The sequence below is a fragment of the Lotus japonicus genome, chromosome 4 (genome assembly GCF_012489685.1).
Source record: "Lotus japonicus ecotype B-129 chromosome 4, LjGifu_v1.2".
In the NCBI taxonomy this organism is placed as follows: Eukaryota; Viridiplantae; Streptophyta; class Magnoliopsida; order Fabales; family Fabaceae; genus Lotus; species Lotus japonicus.
This window is the reverse complement of record NC_080044.1, coordinates 44,636,702-44,661,125: the sequence shown is the minus strand read 5'-3', so window position 1 is coordinate 44,661,125 and position 24,424 is coordinate 44,636,702. Positions and strand designations below refer to the sequence as shown.

The 24,424-nt window shown below is 39.2% G+C and overlaps 3 protein-coding genes across 6 annotated transcripts; all 3 read left to right on the top strand.

The window, feature by feature from the left end:
• Positions 1 to 6,674: 6,674 nt before the first annotated feature.
• On the top strand, positions 6,675 to 10,564 carry LOC130712792 (protein MAINTENANCE OF MERISTEMS-like). The gene is made up of 4 exons (XM_057562605.1): positions 6,675 to 6,985; positions 7,518 to 8,513; positions 8,599 to 9,353; positions 10,484 to 10,564. Exons 2-4 carry the CDS (start codon positions 7,523 to 7,525, stop codon positions 10,562 to 10,564), a joined length of 1,827 nt encoding a protein of 608 aa, XP_057418588.1. The 5' UTR covers positions 6,675 to 6,985; positions 7,518 to 7,522.
• A 591-nt stretch (positions 10,565 to 11,155) lies between these two features.
• Positions 11,156 to 15,024, top strand: LOC130711193 (phosphatidylinositol 4-phosphate 5-kinase 9-like). The gene is made up of 3 exons (XM_057560704.1): positions 11,156 to 12,360; positions 13,760 to 14,018; positions 14,476 to 15,024. Exons 1-3 carry the CDS (start codon positions 11,396 to 11,398, stop codon positions 14,644 to 14,646), a joined length of 1,395 nt encoding a protein of 464 aa, XP_057416687.1. The 5' UTR covers positions 11,156 to 11,395; the 3' UTR covers positions 14,647 to 15,024.
• Positions 15,025 to 20,183: 5,159 nt separating this feature from the next.
• LOC130711453 (casein kinase II subunit beta-1-like) lies at positions 20,184 to 23,721 on the top strand. 4 transcript variants are annotated; one of them, XM_057561077.1, is made up of 5 exons: positions 20,184 to 20,621; positions 21,442 to 21,660; positions 21,876 to 21,970; positions 22,056 to 22,218; positions 23,200 to 23,721. In XM_057561077.1, the coding sequence occupies exons 1-5, from the start codon at positions 20,435 to 20,437 to the stop codon at positions 23,328 to 23,330; spliced, it is 795 nt and encodes a 264-aa protein (XP_057417060.1). In that variant the 5' UTR covers positions 20,184 to 20,434; the 3' UTR covers positions 23,331 to 23,721. The 4 variants fall into 4 exon arrangements, with proteins under 4 accessions (XP_057417060.1, XP_057417058.1, XP_057417059.1 ...); XM_057561075.1 differs by having other exon boundaries at positions 20,185 to 20,621; positions 21,861 to 21,970; XM_057561076.1 differs by having other exon boundaries at positions 20,188 to 20,621; positions 22,056 to 22,221.
• The last annotated feature ends 703 nt before the right edge of the window (positions 23,722 to 24,424 follow it).

The following is a 24,424-nucleotide window of genomic DNA, read 5'->3' as shown; positions in this document are numbered from 1 at the left end:
TGAATGTTTCCGTGAAATGTAGAAGTCCCTAATAAAATAAAGCTCTTAATTTGGAGATTAGTTAATTGGATCCAGCTACAAAGTGACAATTTAAAAAGGATCGTAAGACCTTAGATGTATGTTGTCATTTGTGTCATAACTATACTAAGTCTTTACAACACTTGTTCCTCGAATGTGATTTTGCTAGAGTGATCTGGTTTAGTATTTAGTATGTAACACCCCGATTTTCGGGTATCACTTTAGTAACTCAAAAATAAAATAGAGCGGAAAAGCAGATATTTTTTTTTCGTTTTCTTTTTTTAAATAAAAAGACTTGTCGAAATAAAGACTCAACCCATTTGCGATTAACAGCGACTAATATACTATAAAAGCACAGCCCTCGCTGTAACCAAAAGCATCGTCACGAGTGTCCTCAAGTGACGGAAAGTAACATTAAGTAACTAAAAGTATTGCCCAACGGCAAACAAGTGCGACCCATAGCCAGAGTCATAAGTTTTATAAATACAGTCCTCCAAGAAAGTAAGTCAGCCCAAAACGGCCTCCAAAGGACCTCCTACGTCCGACAACTCCCTGTGATCCTCATGGAAGAGAACCACACAAAAAGCTAATAGTCGGGGACCTACCCTTCCCCAAAATAAGAAATGAAAATCAGAGCTATGATAACGAAACCCAATATACTACACCCCTAACATCGACCCTCATCCGATCCTGCATGAAGTTCGGGTCCACGTCGAAGGCTCAGTAGTAGTCATTTCGCTCCGGGTCCTCCCCGAACGACGAACCATCACGAATCAGCTGTTGAGCGTCTGGCAGCAGGCCGACCGCCCAAACACAAACATGAACACAAAGCCAAGGAGCGAGGGTCAACTCACAGAATATGATAGATAATACAAGCAACATGTGAAGAATAAGGGGGTATATATATATATGTTGTATATATACATATAAGTTCTGCATTGCCTACACTAAGGTATATACATGACATGTTATCGAATCTCTAGTAACAACACAATATTCAATATCTCAACAATTCAACAAATAACATAACAATGTTCACCAATATCAAATCATCAAAATCTCAACATATGAAGTTAGGTGATAAGGTTAGTCAAACAATGTATCGTCCTCCCAACGCACAAGTGTCTAACTAAACAAATGTTCCCTGTCGTTTTCCCTAGGGTAAACGACGATGAAATCTCACGCTTCCATGAAGTCTCACGCTTCAATGGAGTCTTACACTTTCACGAAGTCTCACGCTTCAGTGAAATCTCACACATTCACGAAGTCTCACGCTTCAGTGAAGTTTCACGCATTCACGAAGTCTCCCGCTTCAATGAAGTCCCACACCTTCACGAAGTCTCACGCTTCAGTGAAGTTTCACGCCTCCGCAAAGTCTCCCGCTTTAGCGAAGGTTCCCGTCTCCACAAGGTCTCCCGCATTAGTGAAGTTTCTGCTTTCACGAAGTCTCACGCTTCAGTGAAGTTCCATGCTTTCACGAAGTCTCACGCCTCAGTGAAGCTTCCCGGTTCATCCTTTGGATGGCTAAATAAACTGCTCAAAGAGCGAAGGAGTACCAATGTACTTGGAAACTTATAGTTCCCCGGCTTATCCTTTAGATAGCCAAACAACAAACTGCTCATCGAGCGAAGAGTACCAACATACTCAGAAACTCATTAGTTCCCCCAAAACTTGGATTCGGCGACACTTCTCATTTTCCAAAACTAACATCCAAGTTCTAAGCTTTCATCTGACATTGTTATCATTATTTAAAGGGTTCAGATGTTGTTTAATGTATTATGAATTTTCCTTGTAAAATAGTTTCCATTTAGGTTTATCTTTAATCTTATAAGTTTAAAAGATCCCATCATCCCAAGTAATTCCCAGAGAATGTCTCGATCCACTAAAACAATAACAAGGCCCGAACCTCCGTTCGTCCCGTCAAACTTTTCCAAAATCTCATGATAAATTTGGCATAACTGCCTGTTATCCTCTCTGACGTACAACAGATATATGTGTAATTTCATAATCAAAGTAACACAATCAAACAGTCATGGCACATATATCAACACATCCTAGATTAACCATTTAGCACATAGCATGTGAATCAATATCAAAAACAATTCCAGCGATAAATGATCATCATTGTCAGCCGAAGCCTCAGAACACATTTCCCAATCAATAACAATCAAGTGCATAAATAATAAATCAAGTCGAATTCGTCGACACCTAAAACATTAGCTAGCAAGGTAAGTTGCCCTCACCTCTAGTTCCTTCAGAATCACGGTATAAGTCACGCTCACAAGCTTGCTCAGTCAAGTCCAAGGTTTCCACAAACAAACCTTAGAGCAAACAAGCAAAAATCAATCAAAATAAGTCGGTACAATCGAAACAATACTAACTAACATTAGACAAAGCTCAAGAAGCTTCTGAGAACAACATTTAGGCACGAATGGAAGGGCTTTCCCCGAATGGATGAGTTTTGACTCGATTCAAGTTTTGTACAAAAACACTTTATTCGCTAAAACATCCATAACTCGAGCTACAGAACTCAGAATGACACGAAACCAAAGCCAAAATTTCGACAACGGAGAGAGCTACGCTATAACTCAGGTCATACAGACCAAAAAATTATTTTTGGACACGGTACCCTACCAAATAAGTTTCGGCCACTATCAAAATAGGGTTTCTCGAACTTTTTCTTCGATCTAATTTAATTCCTAGGTATTCTTAGGCGATATCTAGGCCAGGGAAATTCTCAGAAAAATTATCGGGTCGAAAACTAACACGGGGGTATTTTGGTCAGTGTTTTTAGCCTGAAAACTCAAAGTCGGAATTTTGAGAAATAAATTCGATGAGCGTGTTCCTAACGACATTTATAACAACTAATCCTACTGACACTAAGCTCAGTCAAGAGTTTTTAATCCAAAGAACGAAGCTTTGGCCAAAAATGGGTTTTTTGAGCAGAATTGAAACTCGGCGGAAATTCGGCGAGATTCAGCAGAAAACAACCGGATATTCATGCTCTTGGGCATGTAGGCAATAAGTTTAGACACTGGAATCAAGTTATTTGGACAGTTTTACAAAAAGCTCAAAACTTTGAGCACAGGAAGACATAGAGAAAAGCGACAGAATTGACGATCAGAAGTAAGGAATAGCATCTATACCTCGAGGTCTACGCGTAGCAACGAACGGTGCAACCATCAGGCAAGAAACGGCGAAAATCTCTTCCTCCCCTTCCTTCCTCAAGCTCGCGGGTTTGGCTATGGTGGTGTGGGATTTTTTTTGATTTTTTTTCAAGCTATTTATAGTTTATGGAAAATGCGGAAAAATGAAAATTTCGCGATTCTGATTTTTCCTGCGCGTTCCTCTGTTAATTCTAAGATAGATTCTGGCGACAGAATTCCAAAACTCAGAATAGGTTTCTTGGAATTAAATCAAACGATTCAAAGTCGGTGTGAATCGATTTAACCCGAAAAGTTACTTTTTGCAGTTGATGTCGGATGAGAAAACTTCTTTCTGAAGAAAGATTAGAAACCTCGAAAGAAATATGTGTATGCGTGTGGAATCTTCGTTTGAAGCTCCGAATAGAAAAAGTCTTCATCGACCGTTTATTTTAAGTTTCTTGAGTTATCAGGGATTTAGTTTCGGCAAACCTCCGAGAATTGGAATCGGACGTTCGTATATCTCAGGGTTTCGTATCGAAACGCTTGTCATGGAAAAGATTAAGAGAAATTCTAACATTTCTCTGAAGATTTTTGGAATTAGTACCTATAGTGCTTTAAGGGTAAATTAATCGTTTACTAACGCTCTTGCCCTAGGCGTAAGTGTATAAGACTCGCGTTATAACTTATATCGACTTTAATACTATTCTTAGTCTTTTCCTGAACTTTCTCCTTCATAAATTTAGTCCATTTGGTAAACACTTGTTCAGGTTTCCGTCACGATACATCGAAACCTAATCGTGAATATGAATTTAATTAATTTATTCTAAGCTTAAAAACTTGGGTCTCACATAGTACAACACTAAGTCTTTACAACACTTGTTCCTCGAATGTGATTTTGCTAGAGTGATCTGGTTTAGTACTCCTTCTTGTTGAAGGGGAAGTAGATTCTCACCCTGCAAGCATCAGAACATGCATTCTCTTTCAAAGTGTCATTATGAATGAACGTTAAGAAAGATGAGGCTTTGAAAATTATGTAATTCAAGATAGAAGGGCACTCTCGACCCTTTCTTTTCGGAGGTGGAACTATGAAAGTTGGTGATTTTGACATGCTAATCCAAGCACCTCGCCCCTATAGCTCTTATGGGCAAATACCATTCCCCCAGCGACGATTACGACGAGATTCAATAAGGTGTAGGATTTAGGAAGAAAAAACAATTGAACAGGAGATGAGAAAGCGAGAGATACATAGACTTTCCTATCTTGCGCACGTATCCGTTTAGAACTCGACATACATGAAGCTCCCAATCTATTATTTGACAACTCCTAGTTGGAGAAAAGAGTTCAAAACAAAAGCACACACAAGCTTTGGACTATGAAAAGCAATTGTTGTCATGAATACGGTCGGGAAATGATGTCCTAAACAAACCTATCTACTACTAGATTTCAATCAGACAGAAACCAACTGTTGCAGGTGACACAGACCCATCAACGCAGTGGGAGGACTAAAAGAAAGTAGCAAGATAAGGGAAGTTGAAATCCACTCTGTCAATGATACAATTAACATGTCTTCCTAGATTATCTCTGGTATTGAGATCACATATTGGTTTCAGGAGTTAATTTGTAACAAAAACACTAATCATGTGTCTCTACTCTGCCACTTGTTGTAGTCTATATGGAAATCTATGAATGAAGTTTGCTTCTCAAGAAGGTTGACATGTCCTATTAGAACCATTTAGGTTGCGACTTACATTGATAAGGAATTTATCCATCACAATTCTGAAGGTAAATCCAACAGAGACACACAAAGAGATCGAAATTTGTCTCCTCCTATAGGCACTCTAAAACTTAATGTGGATGCTAGCTTTAAAGGGGATTTTATTGGGTTTGGATGTGCAGTCAAGATCCATGAGGGGTGCATCTCTATGGCTGATCTAGCTGAGCTAAGATGAGAGTTGATACCTATACTACTGAAGCACTAACTCTAAGGTGGACTCTCATGTTGAGAATTCAAGTGCGGAGTTGGAGTCCCACATTGGTTAGGTGTGGATGAGGAGAAGACTTTATAAGAGACGTGACCCATAAACATAATGCCTTAAGGTTTTGGGTTAATATGTGGCGTCGATATCTCTTGGTGTCTTGCTACTCGGCCCATTGGCTCCCCTATCTCCCCCAATAAATGGTATCAGAACCGATGGTTCGTGGGACCATGGTAACGGCTCCTTGTATCGGAAGTCTTCATAGTAGTGTGGCTAGGCGGCGGGTTCCGTTGACGAACGCCGGTACAAGGGTGGATATGCTTCCGTGGAGGGGGCCATGATAATGTGGAGGTGATTTCACATTTGAGGGGGAGATTATTGAGAATTAAAGTGCGAAGTTAGAGTTCCACATTGGTTAAGTGTGTGTGAGGAGAAAACTTTATAAGAGATGTGACCCATAAACCTAATGCCTTACGGTTTTGGGTTAAAATGTGGCGTCGATATCTCTTAGTGTCTTACTCCTCGGCCCATGGGCTCCCCTGTCTCCCCCAACAAAACTAGCTTTCCAATTTGGTTTCTCTAGTCTTCACATGGAATCAATTTGCATTGTTACTAGAGGATATGAGAAGCTCTACCTTGATAGTAAACACATAACTGATGATAGCATCTCCTTGAGGAGGAAGCTGCTATCCTCTCTTTGTCCACATTTATAGACAACACAACAGTTTAGCACATGTTACAGCTATGTTATTGTCATAATTCAATTTGGAAGGGAAATGTGTCTGTCCTCACATATTGGATGTAGTTATGTCTGATCTTTCCAATTAAAGAATTTCAAATTTTATTTAAAAAAAGCTTCTCCTCATAAGAAGAAGAAGAAGAAGAAGAAGAAGAAGAAGAAGAAGAAGAAGAAGAAGAAGAAGAAGAAGAAGAAGAAGAAGAAGAAGAAGAAAATTAATTGAGATGAAATAATCAATCATATGCTACCGATTCACTTAAAAATGAATTATTATTTTTCCTGTAATTATAAGGTCAGGAGTTTGATCAGCGTCCATGAGAATAAAGTATATTTTTTGTTCGGCCGTTTAACATTTAGTGCAAGTATTCAGGATGATAGAATTAGTCGCTACGGTCGGCTATGGATTAACCAAATCATATTCCATTTAGTTTTTGGTATATTTGTTCATGAAATTAATATAAAGAACATCATTAATATATTCCAGCTCACAAAGAATGACCATTCAATCTCAATTAATTTCCATTAACGCCCCAAATTAAATAACGAATATAACCGTCATAGAATCAGATTTTGATATGATTACGTGTCGCCTAATGTAACCAAATTCAACGCATCCCCACAACAATCCTAATGTTTTTATTTCTGTAGATATCACTGCACTGCATAGTACCTCTCTCTCAACATGAGTTGCAATTGGCACAACTAGAATTTAATCCTCACATACGATAGGATTGTATATAAGTGGCATTTTGGAAAATCCAACACAGCACATGACCTTTTTGTGGGAGTTGGGTTTGGGGCCCCCCTATGGGGCTCCCCGCCCCACTTAAAGTGGGGAAATTACTGGAACGCCCCCCTTTAATAGAATACGGAAGCAACATTTCCGTATTCAATACGGAAGTCTTATATCCGTATTATATTAGTATGTAAACCGGCAAGGGTTTATTCAAACCCATTTCAAACTTCATTCCGTATTTTGCCAAGCTCTTCTCCCCTCTTCAACCTTCGATCTCTGTCGCTCCCCTTGCTTGAACCGTGTACTTGAAAGGTTCCATCATCTCCATCAAAGCTCTTCACAACCCCATTCTCAGAATTGAAACCTAGAGGTAAGGATTTTTGGATTTTCCCCATTTAACTTGAAATTATGTTAATCATTGAACCCTAGGGTAGTCGATTGTTGCTTGTGTAGAGGTATTGTTGGCTGAAATGTCTTGAATGTGGTTTGGGTTTAGGGCCGATAGCTCATTGTCGTTAATGGTGTTTCTGGGTAAATACGGATCACAGGTTTCCGTATTGAATATGGAAAATGGTTTTCCGTATTCAGTATGGAACATGGTTTTCCGTATTGAATACGGAAAAACGTTTTCCGTATTCATCTCAGAACCAAACCCAACACTTATAATTGATTCTGGGTTCAGAATCAATTATAGAAGGTTTCCAAAGCATTTGTGAGTAGTTTCTAGATGCCATAATTGATTATTAGGAAAATAAAAGTTGATCCAAGCATGCATAATCCACAGAAGATCCGATTATCATCTATGTACTTATAAAATTCTAGGAATTTTCCATTTGCTTGCATCATGTTTCTGTCTATGGCTGAAATGGTATATATAGTGAATGTTTGCTCTGAATATATAGTGAGAATGAAGAACAGAAAGAGGTCTCATGCTTCTAGTGAGGATGTCGGGGCTACTGAGGATAGACACCGGCGGTTACATGCTTCTAGCCGGCGCGGCGATCATGCTGCAACCTCTCAGGCGGTGGAGGCTTCAGCTCCAGTTGTTTCTCCGCCGTCTCCCATGATTGAGGTTCCTCTGGTTGATTATCCGCCGTCTCCCACGGTTGAGATACCTACAGTTGTTTCTCCGCCCTCTCCCATGGTTGAGTCATCAGGCGAGGAGTCCTCAGGCGAGGAGTCCTCAGGCGAGGAGTCTTCCGGCGAGAAGTCATCAGGCGAGGCCTCATCCGGCATGGGAGGATCTGACGAGGATAGTATTCCTCCGCCTACTGTTGATGCTGATGTCCTGCCGCCAGAGCAGGGGGAGCAGGGGGCACAGGGTGGCGAGGAGGACCTGATCCAGAGGTTGCCGTCGTTTCCGGGGGGGCCTGTTGAGCTATCGCTCCTCACCCATTATGCTGATCACAAGGCTCCCTGGGCGTGGCATGCACTCCTACGCACAGACGAGCGGTATGTGGACCGTCGACAGTTGAAGGTGGCCACAGCTGGGGGGAAGGTTTGGAACCTTGCTTGTGATGGTGATTCAGACAGTCACAGGCGGGTTCGAGAGTTGATTGAGCAGACGGGTCTTCATCAGCTACCCTATTGCAGCTACCCGGTGACAGATGCAGGCCTTATTTTGGCCCTTGTGGAGCGATGGCATGAGGAGACTAGTAGCTTCCACATGTCGTTCGGGGAGATGACTATCACCTTGGACGACGTGTCGGCTCTTCTCCATCTCCCCATGGGGTCGAGGTTCTATACGCCTGGGAGGGGGGAGAGGGACGAGTGTGCAGCGCTCTGTGCTCAGTTGATGGGAGGATCTGTTGGTATTTATGAGGCTGAGTTTGATACGAATAGGTCCCAGACTATTCGCTTTGGGGTCTTGCAGACCCGGTATGAGGCTGCGTTGGCGGGTATGTCTTAATTATTATTGTATTGTCTTTGTATCTATTATTATTGTATTGTTATAAACTATTAACTTAATTCACTTCATTGTAGAGCACCGATATGAGGACGCTGCACGGATTTGGCTGGTGAACCAGCTAGGCGCCACGCTCTTTGCTAGCAAGAGCGGAGGCTACCATACGACCGTCTACTGGATAGGGATGTTGGAGGATCTTGGTCGAGTGTGCGAGTACGCGTGGGGCGCGATTGCGCTTGCTACGCTATACGACCAGCTTAGTCGAGCGTCCAGGAGGGGGACGGCCCAGATGGGAGGTTTTAGCTCGCTCCTGCTAGGATGGGTCTACGAGTACCTTTCTGACCGCGTCATTATCCGTAGGGCGGATCCGGAGTACTCGCAGGACCAGCCTAGGGCGCGGCGGTGGGCTATGTCCCGGGTCGGGCATGCAGGCCTTGATGAGAGGCGAGTCATGCTCGATGAGCTGACGGTGGATGACGTTATATGGACCCCATTTGAGGACCATCGGGCTCATCGACCACGGGATCCGAGGGCCATGTATTCTGGCTACATCCGGTCGCCATTTGGCCGTGTTGTTCGACGGCATCTACCAGAGAGGGTTCTGCGCCAGTTTGGCTTCATACAGGATGTCCCTCGACACCCCTCTGAGATCCAGACGTCTGGGTCCCTTGCTGAGACCGCAGATGCTGCCTTTGCTGAGTTTGCGCCGCACCTCCGCCCTCAGGGGATCCCCGCTACATATCCGGGAGAGGCTGTGGAGGATTACATGAGGTGGTACAGCGCTGTGTCCCATCGGTTCATCATCCCTGATGATAGGAGGGAGGAGTTCAGTGCAGTGGTAAGTTTGAATTTTATTTTCCATTCAATTGTGATTTTTTGTTCATGATATTTTATTTGTACCACCTCATACACTCCAGTGCCCAAACGTAGTCATCTGTGCCCTCATTAACAATGTAGCAAAAGGCTATGGAGTATGTCTTATCTGTGGAAGTCAGTCCAACAATCTCAAGCAAGGGAATTGCATATTTGTTTGTCTTGTATGTGCAATCCATAATCACTACATATGGAAATGTGTTGAACAGTTTGATAGCATTTGGATGAGCCCAAAATACATCCCTAATGACTTCCGATCCAGGCTCATGTCTTTCAAAGTGGACATACTTGTCACCGTCCAACTTCTTCAACAAGTGTTGCATTTCTGTCAATCCCCCGCGGAGGGATTTTCTTAACCTCTTGCAAACACCATAAATCTGAGATATGGTAGTCAAGTTTGAAGGATTGTTTTCCTTCAAAGTCAACAACATCTTTCTCGGTGGAACCCAACTCCTTGTCATTTTTCCCACTTGCTCCTTCTCTCCGGGTTTTAGACGACCAACAAAATTGTGCCCAAGTAGTGACCTAGCTGGTTCATGGTTGTGTATACCTTCCATCACCTTTAGCCGCCAATCTCTATCTATGCCATTTTTCCTAGGTCGTCCTTTTAGTCTAAAAGGACAACCTGTCTTTTGTGATCTCGTCCCTTCAACAAGGTCAGGGTCTCTATAAGGAACATATTTACCATGCTTCTCGCACCCCAACATAACATAAGCTTTTCTGCTTCCATTCCCACCATAATCTGACTTTGTGATCAACGTAACATATCCATTTTCAATCGCAATTCCATGAACCCAATTGATAAGATCATCACGGGTAGGGAAAATCTGTTATAATAATAAGAATTGATTACAAGGGTGATCAAGACATAATAAGAATTGATATATTACACTCTCAAAACAATGCAAAAATATGTTCAAAGAATACCTGATCAGTTGCAAATAAATGCGAGACATCTATACTTATACACGGGGGCACAAATGCTGGTGGTGGCACCTCTGTAGTGGCCTCTTCAGGTTGACCATTGTGAAATCCAGCTTCAATCAATTGTGACTCACCAAAGAAAAATGAATCTGTCATCCCTGGAAGAGAATACGGAAAGTTACATTCCATACTCAATACGGAAATATACTTTCCATACCGAATACGGATTGTTACTTTCCATACTGAATACGGAAAGTACCTTTCCATATTCAATACGGAAGATAACAATCCGTATTATATCACGACTCAGAATTCAAAAACCCATCCTTCTAACTACTTAAACTACTTAATCTAACTACTTAAACTACTTAATCTAACTACTTCCACTACTTAATCCTACAAAATAACAACAAATAAACACATAGACTTACCTCTACTACAACACTTGTTGTAGTGGTGGAGAGCTTGGGAAATGAAGGAGTGGATGGTGGTGGAGAGCTTGGGAATGAAAGTGAGGTAGGAGAGGGTGAGAGAGAGGGTGGTCTGGAGGCATTGAGGAGGTTCAGGGGGGCTGGTGAGGGGTTGGTGAAGGTTGGTGAGGGAGGAGTAATGGTGGAAAAAGGGGGAATCCTGTCAGAGTTAAATACGGAAAATACCTTTCCGTAGTCATCAAAATATAATACGGAAAGTACATTTCCGTATTCAGTTAAATTGAATACGGAAAGTACCTTTCCGTAGGGCACTTTTGGGTTTAAAAAAAAAGGGTGGGGCGCACAGCCCCATAGGGGAGGCCCCAAACCCAACTCCCCCTTTTTGTTCATACCACACGCCGGTTTCCAAATCCCACTTTTCATCCCATTGAAGCCTCAAAAGGCCAAAACAAACACACACTGTTTTCTCCAAATCAAACAAAACCAAAGCTAGAAACAGCAGCAGCATCCAGCAACGTTGTAGCATCACAAAACCAAGATTGAAGAAGAACAACCAAACCACAATTGCAAAACACAGATTCATAGATTCATAGACAGAAGAGAAGAGCCACACACACACACAAACACCAGTACCTAATTTTCTGTTATGTTAATTCGTCAGCACCTCAAATCTGAGCTTCAAATCGGAAAAGATAACATTCAACTCTCTTCCGATTCAATTTCCACTCCACTTTCCTCATCTCCAATCCAAAACCAAAACCAAAACCAAACCCATTTCTCGCCACCCTTTTCTTCCTCTTCACACCACCCACCACCACCATCATCAAATTCAAACCCATCTTCATCATCATCATCATCACCATCTCGAACTCCTCTACTCTCTTCACCGCACAAGAGAACCTACCATCATCACCGTTCTCCATTATTTACGATACCCTTTTGCTCAAAGTTTCTAACTTTGAAGCTTCTCACCGTTTTCCGTTTCCTCATCTTCCTCCCTCTTCCTACCCTCTACTTTCTAATTTCAAACCCTAGCCTTTTGGATTTCATCTTCGTGCTCTCTTTCTCTGGAGCGCTTTTGATTTCTCTCAATTTGGCACTCCCTCGTTTACCCTCGATTCGTCTCTTCCTCGCTCGATCGTTGCCAGTGAAGCTCTCTTCATCTTTTGCCTCTGCAAATTCTTCTCAGCCTGTGCTTTGGTCTATTGGGTCGAAGTCAGAGGAAGTGAAAGGGTTGAATTCGGGGTCTTGGGTGCAGGTTTATGGCAATGGGGATGTGTATGAGGGTGAGTTTCATAAGGGGAAGAGTTCTGGGAGTGGGGTGTATCACTATCATATGAGTGGGAGGTATGAGGGTGATTGGGTTGATGGAGAGTATGATGGGTATGGTGTTGAGACATGGGCGAGAGGGAGCCGGTATCGCGGGCAGTATAGGCAGGGTTTGAGGCATGGAATTGGAATCTATAGGTTTTATGGTGGTGATGTTTATGCTGGTGAGTGGTATAATGGCCAGTGTCATGGGTTTGGAATTCACACTTGCAGTGATGGGAGCCGATATGCTGGGGAGTTTAAATGGGGTGTCAAGCATGGAATAGGCCAGTACCATTTCAGGTGAGTCTTTGTTTTTCAGCTCAAACTTTGGTTATTCCCCCTTAGCAGAACTACATGTGTTGTTGTAGTTAATGTTTTATTCTTCACCAAGCGTGTAAGAATGGAATAATTGGTCACAAATCCCTGGGTTGGAGTTTAGAGTTAGGTTTGGTTCTTAGGTTTGTTAGCTCGTAGTTGTAACCAACTAACTAACAGTTTCATTTGGTCGTGAATTTGCCACTGAAACACAACATGGAAGATATAGAGTTAAGAGACTTGAGATTCTGTATAGTTTTAGTATTCTCGGGTTGTTTAGTGCAAATTTTTCTGGTTGTAACTTGTTGAGCATTTCCTAAAGTGTGGTTGATACGGCAACTTATGTGTGCGTCTGATTCAAGCCAGTTTTGTTTTCTTGTTCATCTGGCTCGGACAGGTAGGTGTCAGAGCATTATTGGACAATATGTATATCCATTATCCTATATGGCATATTACCAATGCTTCTTATGACTTCATAAATTACCCATAGCAAGTCTGTTAGTCTTCACATACGATAGTTATTGTGATTCTAGGACCCTTTTTTGGTATAAAGTTTTGGTTGTAAAATATGAGCATTCAAATTGTCAATAACCTATGTATGAAAAACAACTTTGATTTGTTTACCTTGCCAATTTTGTTTAACAAGTTTAGGGGGATATTGATTTCGCTTTACTGTGCTCTGCAGTTAGCCAAACAAAAATGCCAACAACATCTTGTTGACTGGCTGACGTCAGTGACGTGATAGATTTTCTTTTTATCTTTTAGTCTGGTGTTGAAACTTGAATCAGTTACTTATAATATTTAATATCAGAAATGAAAAGGGTTGGTCTAGTTTCTCATTAGCTAGCCACCAGGCAATAATTTAATCAAATGTTCTGTATACTTCTCAACTTTCTTGCTACAGAGCTCTGCCTGTCTGTAAGCATGTGTCAATAGATCAAAGATGTCCATGCTACATTTCTAGTAGACCATTGCTTTCTAACTTCTAAGTTATTGACGATCTGCTGGAAGGATGTTTAATTTGTTTCCTGTTTCTGCTAAATAGGAAAACTTGACCGAGTATCAAGAATATTATGTGCAATCAATTTTACTTGGAAAGGGATTGGAATATTGAATCTCTTATTTTGTAACATTTTAAAGTACTTCTAAGCTACTGTATAACTTCCGAACTCTGTCTAACTTTCTTCTTCGATCTTACACCCTTTATATCTGGAAGGAGGTATAATGCTGTTATTGTCACTAATTCTGTAGTATTTTAAGGTTTCTACATTTAGTTAATGCATTACAAAAGAACTATTGGGGTTGGAAGGTTTGGTTTACTCAACAAGTATGAAATATCTCTCTATTGACTGGGTGTTAATGGTGATTTTTTGTGTTACTGCAGAAATGGGGACATATACGCTGGGGAATATTTTGCAGACAAGATGCATGGTTTTGGAGTGTATCAATTCCAGAATGGTCATCGATATGAGGGGGCATGGCACGAAGGAAGAAGACAAGGACTGGGAATGTACACATTCAGAAATGGGGAAACACAATGTGGTCACTGGCAGAATGGGATTCTTGATGATCCTAAAAGGCAAAACAGTAACACCGGGTCTCCATGTGCAGTGGACCATGCCAAAGTTTTAAAAGCGGTCCAGGTAATAGTCCTTTTTGCACTTATGATGGATCAATACAAAACTTCTACCAAAAATACTAAAAGGTAGAAGTTTGGATAAGAAAGGGATGAGGAAGGAAGTTGTTCTTTTATATATATATATAGGGATGAGGAAGGAAGTTGTTCTTATATATATATATATATATATATATATATATATATATATATATATATATATATATAAAAGAAATTTAAAACTTTGATATAATCATGTGTTCTTTAGTGCTCATTATAGTGCATCTTTGGAAATCCTTCTCCAATTGATGCTAAAGACAGAATCAATTCTAGTGAGAAGCTTCTGTAATCAACATGCTAATAGTTGATCTCCTTGTTTCTTCCTGATTTTATCATAAAGGACATTGAAATAATGAAATCAGGAAGAAGCCTCCTTCCTTTATGAGAAATGTTGTACTTATTAGTACTTGTCTCATTCTGAGCAGGATGCACATTGTGCTGCTGGCAAGGCTTACAATTTGGAAAAGGCGGATGAAAGGGTGAATAAAGTAGTGGCCGCAGCTAATAAAGCAGCAACCGCAGCTAGAGTCGCAGCTGTAAAGGCTGTGCAAAACAGGATCCACCATAACAATAAATGGTTCCAATCATATCCTTAGTCTTGTGATGGTAGAAAAGCATTTCATCTCTGTGTCATCCTTCATCACACGTTGCACGGAGAATATTATTATACATGACAAAGCAAAGAGAAGGTGCAAAAAGAATGAGATCTCTGAATTTTGATTGCTAATTAAGTTATGGTACATTTCCTCTTCTCCCCTCTTATTACAGCTCGGAGGTTCCTGTCTGGAACCACTTTCTGTCATTGAACTTGATTGCAGATTGTGGAGCAAATAGGTTCCTCACGTTTAGTGGCTGCTTTTTATTTTATGTGTATAGGAAGAGTTAGAACAATAGAGCAAAGTTACAATGTGTAAGGCAAAAGTGCCAAAAGATGGTTCAAGTTACATAAGGATTTACATCTTGGCTTCTGATTATATGAACATGTTAGTGTATGTCTCTATCCATGTGGGTGCATTTATGAAGTCACCCACCAGTTAATGTTGTTGTGTGTAAGTTTGGTGAAGGGTTCAAATTTTAGAAAGCTCAAAATATTTACGATCGGATAAGACCAGAGGGGTAACAAAAGGTCAGACTGAAGAGTCAAATGCTTATGCCATTGTATGATTTATTGGCTCAAAGATAGTAAAATATGTAACATATTTGAATGCAAAGTATATTATCTTGTATGATTAAGTAGGCATGGCACCACATTCTACTGGAACTTGAGGAGGTTTTTGTTTTTCTTTTTGGATCATTATATTCCAGAGGTTTCAAATAGGCTGATTCTTACCAGCCTAACAATGTTTTTATGTGAAATATTATCAAAGTACATGGATTACTTTTGGGTATTGTATTTTAGTCACCCACCATGGTACATTTTAATAAATACCTTTTGATATTGGAAAAAGAATACCTTTGTATATAAGCTTAATTGCACTTCTGGTCCCCCAACTATTGCCTTCTTGCGAAAATCGTCCCCAAACTTCAAAATTAGCTAAAAACGTCCTCCAACTATACATGTCATTACACTTTTGGTCTGTCGTTTACCTTCCGTGAGAAAACTAACGTTAGAAGCTGATGTGGCTCACTCACGTGTGTCTCACGTGACTTTCTTCAGAGAGCTTGATGACTAGACAAGTCACATGCTTCTCACGTGACTCTAAAAGGGGGTAATCAGGTCTAATTAGGGTTTGCAATTTCAGTAAAAAAAAATCAATGGTTTAGATTCAATTAGTTTTACCAATGCAATTCTAAGATTATAATTCTTCTCTCTTCTCCCTCCTAATTAACTCTTTTTCTTTCTTGAAGGCACCGTAAGTTCTTCGGCCGACATTGTCATCTTTGGCGATGACTCCAACAAGTTTTTCGGCGACCCACCAAGTTTTCGGGCGTTGTCATCTCCACCACTTCAAGGTTATCATTTTTCATTGTCATGAGCTCCATGGTGAAGCTACCTACAACCATCGCTCCTTCTTACTGAATCTTGAAAGCTTCCTCTCACTGCACTGCTCATCCAAATCTACATCCCTTTGCCAAAACCTACTCCCTGTTATTGAATCTTGAAAGCTTCCTCTCACCGCACTGCTCATCCAAATCTACATCCCTTTACCAAAACCTAAATTTGTTACACTCACCATCGCACAACTCATAAAATTATTATTTTAGTCTTGCAATGCACGTGGAGTGCACATAAAATATTTTTTTAAATATCAAATTTCAAATATAATTTTTTAAAGAAAACTTTATTGATGAAATAAAATAAGATGAATGTACACAAGTCACCTAAAAGGTAACAAAAGAGTCAGAGTAAACAAACACCCACCCTAACAAGACCATACTATGGTAGCCAAAAAAACCAAACCCACCCACCAAAATACCACCTAAAACATAATCCATCCCAACTAGGATGATCGCGCTTGATTTGCTATGCTAAACCGTTGATATAGATGTCCTCTCGCTACCTTCATTCCTCCACCATCCCATATGTTTCCTAAATGATCAAGTTTGATGAGCTTTAGTCATGACCCTATACTCCCCCTCAATAGGCTCAACCCTCCTCACACTATTATCAACCAACTCATTTCAATGACTCCTTCCCAACTGTCTATAAGCATGATTCATGGGTGCTAACATGAAAACCCACTTTTGAATTATTCTACTTTTCATCTTCTTTTGAGAAAAAGAATATGATTGTAATTTGTAATAAACTAAAGATTGTGTGAAGTTGTCAGAGAAACTTTTTTAATCATCAATATGTTCTTTTAGTATGTATACAATTGAATTTTTAGAAAAGAGGACTTTCTCATGCGCACATACTGATTTGGTTGCAAGGAGAGAACAAGTTGAAGACTGGGGACGATATTGACAAAGTCATATCTGCAGAGCTTCCTGATCCAGTGTTATATCCCAAGTTGCACGCTATAGTTTCTAACTTCATGATACATGGATCGTGTGGTATTGCAAACAAAAAATCACCGTGCATGGAGAAGGGTAGGCGCACTAGATTCTTTCCAAAAAAAATTTCAAAAGACCACCACTATTGACGAAGAAGGCTACCCGCAGTATAGAAGAAGGCAAGCAACGATTGTAATCAAGAAAAAAGACATTGAGATTGGTAACATATAGAAGTATCAGAACGGTGAAGAAAATAACATGTAATACTTTTAAGGAAGTATGCGATCAATTGAGATTGCTAACAGATGACAAAGAATATATAGACGCAATTAAAGAAGTCTCTAATTTAGCTTCCGGAGACAAATGATAAAACTCTTTATAAGAATGTTAATGATGAATTCAATCTCAAAACCTAATGATGTCTGAGACGCTTTCTGACTTCTCTTATCATAAGAGATTCTATACCATAGAAGAAAAACATTTCATAATCCAGGTATGTAGGTTTTCAAGTTATATTACTAAGATTTGAAATGTTGCTATAATAATATAATTATTGCTTGGATTTAATTTAATTGAAATTCAAAACTTTAAAAAATCACGTTGCGCGATATAATTATGCAAAGTGTGTGAACAACATTAGTTATATTCGATACAGTTAAATCATTAGTTACTCTTCATTCTCGATTGCAGGACTATGAATCGCAGATGCTAATTTGAAAAATTTATGTATCACTGAAATTGAGAAGTTTCTCCGAAGAAATGGTAGGTCATTAAATGATTACAACTCCAGAATATGACGAAGTCCTGCAATTTGAAAATAGATTTATTGTCGATGAATTAAAATATGACAAATATGCATTAAAGGTACAATATGAAGAGTTGCTTAGTATGCTTACACCTAAGCAAAAGTCTGTATATGAGATGGTTGTCACATCTGTGTTGTCAATCTAAGGAAGCTTCTACTTTTTATATGGTTATGGTGGAACCGGAAAGACTTTTGTCTGAAACACCTTATCCGCGTCACTTAGATCTAGAGGACTAATTGTGTTTAATGTTGCTTCTAGTGGCATAACATCATTACTCTTGCCTGGAGGCAGAACAACTCAGTGTAAATTTTGCATTCCATTAGATGCTACATAAACCTCAACATGTAATATAAAACAGAGAAGTCTACGAGCAAAACTTCTACTTGAAACAAACCTTATTATGTGGGATGAAACTCCAATGTTGAAAAAGTATTGTTTCAATGCTCTAGACGTTGCACTCCGAGATTTAATGAGGTTGAAAAATAAAGACAACATACATAAACCTTTTGGAGGAGACGTAGTAATACTTGGAGGTGATTTTAGACAAATACTATCTGTAATAACTAGAGGAAGCAGACAAGAATTTGTGGAAACTACTGTAAACTCTTTCTCATTGTGGAAGCATTGCAAAGTTATGAAATTGTCTAAGAACATGCGGCTAACCACAATTGAGACGACTGATGAAGCAAAAGAAATCAAAGAGTTTGCATATTGGGTTCTTAAATTGTAAATGACGATCATCCTGATTCCATAGCATGAGAGTATGATGTTCAAATCCTGCCAGATCTGCAAAAAATGAAAGACTCGCAATTCTTTCAAGATAAAGCAATATTGGCCCTACACTGGAGGCTGTTGAAATGATAAACACTTACATGCTTGGCATGATAGCTGCACCTTATATCTGAGCTTTGACTCTGCCTTGCGATCTGATGAGGATTCTGAAATCTGAGGTAAGTGATCTGATGAGGATTTTTGAACGACACTAAAGTTCAGAATGTCTAACCACAAAATATTATTGAAAGTTGGTACTCCAATCATGCTTTTGAGAAATATAGACTAAGCAGCACGTTTATGCAATGAAACCAAGTTAATTGTGGATGAACTTGGTGAACGTTTTATTGGTGCAACTGTTATCACGCGAACAAATTCTAATAACAAAGTGCATATTTCAAGAATGGACTTGCTTCTTTCTGATTCCAGATTTCCAGCTAAATTCAGAAGAAGACAGTTTTCAATTGCATTATGCTTTGCGATGACCATAAACAAAAGCCAAGGATTAATACAATCTCAGGTTGGGCTCTTCCTTCCAAGGCTTGTCTTCACTCATGATCAGTTATATGTAGCTCTCTCTAGAGTAAGCTCAAGAAAGGGTCTTAAACTTTGTATACTGGATGATGTGGGCAAAATACAGACCAATACTGTAAATGTATTGTTTAAGGAAGTTTTTGAAAATTTTTAATGTATTCAACACAATTTCATTTATTTATTCCATTTTTTTCTTTATATATTATTACACGGTTAACACATACACGATTAACTTATTTATAATTTAAAAAATTACAACATAAAATCCGTGCAGCGCACGGGTTATTGCACAAGTTATATCTAATAGTGGATAAAAATTTGTAATTTTTTTTATCTGGTCCAGCAACATGGACCTAGTCGATAATACCAGGTAAAGAATACCGTACTCAAAGAACCAATCATCAACGGAAACGATAAATATATAATGAGTTTAACCCTTTATAAAATGTAAAATTTATAAATAATAAATATTGTCATATATAAGGGGCGAGTCAAGTAACTAGAAAATTTACTCAAATTGATCTTTGATAAATGTCGAGAAAACTCATATTTCATCTTAAAAGACAGGATTAAGCCCCACTAAAATATCTCAAGCTTAAACCGATTTAGATTTTCTGCAATTAATAAATTCTTACATTCTTGCAATCAATAGTTTACTGTCGTCTCTGATCGAAATTGGACGACTCATGTTCTTAGCTACCTATTTCACATCTACATTTCAATTTGAAAAATGAGTTTTCCAATCATGATCGAACTACTCCAAACTCTTAACTACTTTATTTTTTTTTATTTAAATCACAGGCATCCTCCGACGAGAGAAAATAAATCAGACCACCGTAAACAACAGCCAAAGCTCTCATTACCAATTATTTAACACAACTGCATTCATATGAACTCGAACCTCCTCCACTTAACCTAGAAGCGCCGGTTGATCTACGCGTTTTGCGGCAAATGCCGGCTCCTTAATTACACAATATCCTATGATGGTAGAAAATCCAAATCCAAGTGAGATAGAAGTATGTGCCTATGTGGGATTGGACCGGATTGTAAATGGGCTAGCTTGTAGTTGACAAATACAAATAGCATTGTGGTGTGGGTGTGTGTTGTTTGTTTGGTACGTGGGTATGGGTCCCTCTCCCTGAAACCAAAACCCTAGAGGATCTTTCTCTTTTCTAACTGGCACTGAAAAGAAGAAGAAGAGGCGAAATCCAAATTCTATAGGAAGAGGAAGAAGAAGAAGGGGTATGAGGAGTGAGTGAGTGAGTGAGTTAACATTGATTGAATCATCATCCATTTTTGGATTCAAACAAGTGAGCGTTGTGGTAATCGAAGGAGGAGGATGTACAAAGAGCGCGGTGTTTCCGCCTCCAAATCGGAGGATCGGAAGCGAATCAACGACGTTCTCGACAAGCAGCTCGAGCGATCTTCTCCCTCCACTTCCAAGCCCATCATCAACAACGGCAAAGATAGCACCAGAGACAACGACCCTCGTTCCGCTTCCGCCTCCAAAACCTCCAATCTCTCTGGTTCTACCTCTATCTGTTTACCCATTTTCGCTTTTTTTCAATTTGCAATATCAAAATCTTATCTTTTCCCCCATTACCAATTTCCCCCTTTTTTGACCTAATTTTGTTTTCACAAACACCCCTTTTAGTTTAAGTTTCTGTGCTTGTACTGCTTTGTGTTTTTATTATTGTGGGGTCTAGCTACTTTTGTAGTTTAATTCAATGATGGAGTTAGATAGAGCTTTCAATTGGTTCATATTGTTGAATGTTAGATGTGATAGATGTCAGTTCTGGGTTGAATGATGTGAAAGGTTCTGTCATTGCCTAATTGGGTTTTGTTACTTTACTCTGAAATGGTGTTTAATGATCATGCATGGTGTACTGTTAATTTAAGTGATTGATTCATGCTATCTGGCTGGTGAAATCTGCAGATATTGCCTGTTACTATCATGTACTGTGAGAGTTTAAAGTAGTTTCCGAACTCAATTTTTTTTATAATGGAATGGAAAGCTATGGTGGAAATGCATTAATTTGATTGATACCCTGTGCTTTTACCACCTTTTCTGCTTCAGGAAAATGTTACTTCATAATCTGCTTTTTTTCTGTGTTATGTTGTAATGTTTCTTGTGCTGTTGTTTATAGTTCATTGTTTGTATCCCTTTCAAACAAACATAAATAATACTTTTCTAGACAATGGTGACTGGTCAGTATATTGGTTGTGGGGGACAGAAAGGTAGCAAGAGTTGACAGTGAGAGTGAGAGAGAGAAAGAAACTTAATATATATGTTGCTACCTCCAGCATTTATGAGCTAGTTTTCTTATATTTATGCATTGACTGCAGAGGAATCTGAAACGGACAGTGAAGAGTCAGATGTTAGTGGTTCTGACGGAGATGACACATCTTGGATCTCTTGGTTCTGCAATCTGAGAGGAAATGAATTCTTCTGTGAGGTTGATGATGATTACATCCAAGATGACTTCAACCTATGTGGATTAAGCAGCCAAGTGCCATACTATGATTATGCTCTTGATTTAATTTTGGATGTTGAATCCTCTCATGGTAAGCTTACATTCATATTTTCTAGTCTCTGTGTGTGTGTATGTGATACCTCAGTTTATTTTCTACTTTGTTGTGAAAACTATTATCCTTGAAGCTGAATTCAAATTGCACGCTTGTATTTCTGTAGTTCTGATTACCTATTTGGTCTTTGTTTGTTCTTTATTGTGTAATGCATGCTATGGTTTGGTTGTAACTCTTAGGTGACATGTTCACAGAGGAACAGAATGAGTTAATTGAATCAGCAGCAGAGATGCTTTATGGCCTGATTCATGCTCGATATGTATTGACAAGCAAAGGAATGACTGCCATGGTAAGACTTCACTTTCACTTACTGTTGTTTTCATGCTTTACCATCCAGGAGATTGACACTGTTAATGATATTGGAACTTTTGCAGCTGGACAAGTACAAGAATTATGATTTTGGCAGATGCCCAAGAGTTTACTGCTCTGGACAACCCTGCCTCCCTGTTGGCCAGTCAGATATTCCTAGGTCAAGTACTGTGAAAATATACTGCCCTAGGTGTGAAGATCTTTACTATCCTCGGTCCAAGTATCAAGGCAGTATCCTTATACCTTTAATTCATCTTTTTTTCTATTGATTTAAGTTGCTGCTTCTATATATTGTCTCACCTTGAAAATATTTCTATTCTCTTGCGCCTCTCATTTCCTCCTTGTTTTTGAGTTTAATTCTTTCGTCTGTGATATACGTTTTGTATTTTTGTTATGTATCCTTTCAGGTTTAGTTTATTTTGGCAATTACTTCTCATTACATATATCCGCTTGTATTTGCAGTCTGGAAAAGAAAAAAAGGATTGCATGTAGCTTATAAACTACTTGCTAAGCAAGATTAACCATATCTAAGAATAACTAGTTACTGTGAACGCGATAACTTTTCTGGAAATTCTTATGGTTAGAATATAAAAAACATAATACCTTAGAGTATCTTATAATATCTTGATCATCTTTTTATATTCTAACAGTTGTTAATATAGACAAGCCTATGCTGGTCCATAATGGAATAAGAGAAAGTAATATTGAAACAATGAATGATTAAAGTTAAGCCATTATGGGGAGTAGAGTTTGTTATCTAGATCCATCTTTAAGAGCTGTCTGATATCTTGAAATTGTTTGGTGACTCTATAATAACAATACCACATTTTCTTCTCCGAGAAAAACTATATCTGCAATTGTACTTCCAGCTGCTGCAGCCTGTAGCTTAGGGATAGTTTCTGAAAACAGTGGATATGGTTTAGAAAAAGCTGCAGAAAAGAGAACAACTTTTTGGAATTTGGAAAAGTTTTGGAAGACCTCTTTTCTCTTTCTCCCTCTCACACACACTAATGTCAAAAAGTTTAGTTATCCTTGTGTTTCTGGTTTACTTTTATATTGCTGCCCGAAATCATTTTATTAATTTGTTTGGCATGTGTATGATTTTTGGGATGATTGCATGTTGCTCTATGTTTTGGCTTTATAATTGTGGTTTAAGTTATTGGTGAATACTGAATCATGTACTTGCCAAATTTCCTTAACTCTATCCAGACATTGATGGAGCTTATTTTGGAACAACATTTCCGCACCTCTTCCTGATGACTTATGGACAACTGAAGCCACAGAAACCATCACAGGGCTATGTTCCAAGAGTGTTTGGGTTCAAAATTCACAAGCCTTGAAGCTGAAGTTTAAGCTATCAGGAAAGTAGGAGGCTGCCCATGTTCCATTTAACTCTTCCTGTTGTACTCCTTGCAACATACAGCGGTTCATAAGCTTTCCAAACCAGCACACTCTAGCCATCCCTTTTACTTGTTGTAAGAGCGTGTTGTAAAGAAATATGCAGACATGTGAAGCAAGAGCTTAGTTTCACTCTCGGCTTCAAATTCAAAGAGCAAGTGCTTAGGTACATGACACTTTTTAATGTCTTATCAAAAATTGTATTCATGAAACTTAATGTTGTCTTATGTTCAGATTACATATCTATTTTCCATTTTAATCCTTTACCTCCCATTTGTGTAGCCTCTGAATTTGTGAATTTGATCTCAAAGGATTCGTACTTTTTGCTGATTCTATAGCTTTCTCGTCGATTTGTGATTATTGATTAGTGAACCCTCTCACTATGTTTGCATCCATAAATACTTATTAGATTTGGAAGATGGGCCTTTTTCTCCCTCTCTAGCGAGGTTTTAAGATGTACTTGAGGTGGATTTTTGTTTGTGCTTTTTGTTTTCCTTTATGCTCACCTTCTGCGCTCCATTGGAAGTATCCTTTTCTCCCATCTCTTATTTATCCATCTACCTCTTATTCACTTCTTTCTACTTTTCTTCACCATCATTTCCCTTTTTTTTTTCCACAATTCCTTCCCCGAGCCACTGTAGGATTTTTAGGTAGTTTAGGAACATCGTAGTCTTCTTCTATTGCTTCTCAAAGATCTAACGCTTCAAGATGAGTAGTCATTTTTGCAGCCCACAACTCATACTCCTCACCACCAAAGAATGGTGGTTGACCCACCGTGTATGATGATGCATCTTATTCCATTGTGTTTTCTTTTTGACTTACATGTCCCTTAAGGATAAGAGATATGATACCACTTGTTTGATTTTTTTGGATATAAATGTAGACCATGTACTCTAGATGGGCCTTTCTCCCTCGCTAGTAAGGTTTTTCTATATACTTGAGGTCTCTAGTGAGGATTTTCTATATACTTAGAGGTGGATTTTTGTTTGTGTTTTTTGTTTTCCTTCACGCTCTCTTCTTCTTCGCTTTATTGGAA

What these genes read in the sequence shown, in the direction of transcription:
- LOC130712792 (XM_057562605.1), top strand. Translation starts at nt 7,523, where the DNA reads ATGAAGAACAGAAAGAGGTCTCATGCTTCTAGTGAGGATGTCGGGGCT. An exon ending in GTATGAGGCTGCGTTGGCGG is followed by an intron (nt 8,514 to 8,598) that starts GTATGTCTTAAT and finishes ACTTCATTGTAG; the next exon opens with AGCACCGATATGAGGACGCT. An exon ending in ATAGGAGGGAGGAGTTCAGT is followed by an intron (nt 9,354 to 10,483) that starts GCAGTGGTAAGT and finishes CATCCCTGGAAG; the next exon opens with AGAATACGGAAAGTTACATT.
- LOC130711193 (XM_057560704.1), top strand. Translation starts at nt 11,396, where the DNA reads ATGTTAATTCGTCAGCACCTCAAATCTGAGCTTCAAATCGGAAAAGAT. An exon ending in ATAGGCCAGTACCATTTCAG is followed by an intron (nt 12,361 to 13,759) that starts GTGAGTCTTTGT and finishes GTGTTACTGCAG; the next exon opens with AAATGGGGACATATACGCTG. An exon ending in AAGTTTTAAAAGCGGTCCAG is followed by an intron (nt 14,019 to 14,475) that starts GTAATAGTCCTT and finishes CATTCTGAGCAG; the next exon opens with GATGCACATTGTGCTGCTGG.
- LOC130711453 (XM_057561074.1), top strand. Translation starts at nt 20,435, where the DNA reads ATGTACAAAGAGCGCGGTGTTTCCGCCTCCAAATCGGAGGATCGGAAG. An exon ending in CAAAACCTCCAATCTCTCTG is followed by an intron (nt 20,622 to 21,441) that starts GTTCTACCTCTA and finishes CATTGACTGCAG; the next exon opens with AGGAATCTGAAACGGACAGT. An exon ending in GCAAAGGAATGACTGCCATG is followed by an intron (nt 21,971 to 22,055) that starts GTAAGACTTCAC and finishes GAACTTTTGCAG; the next exon opens with CTGGACAAGTACAAGAATTA.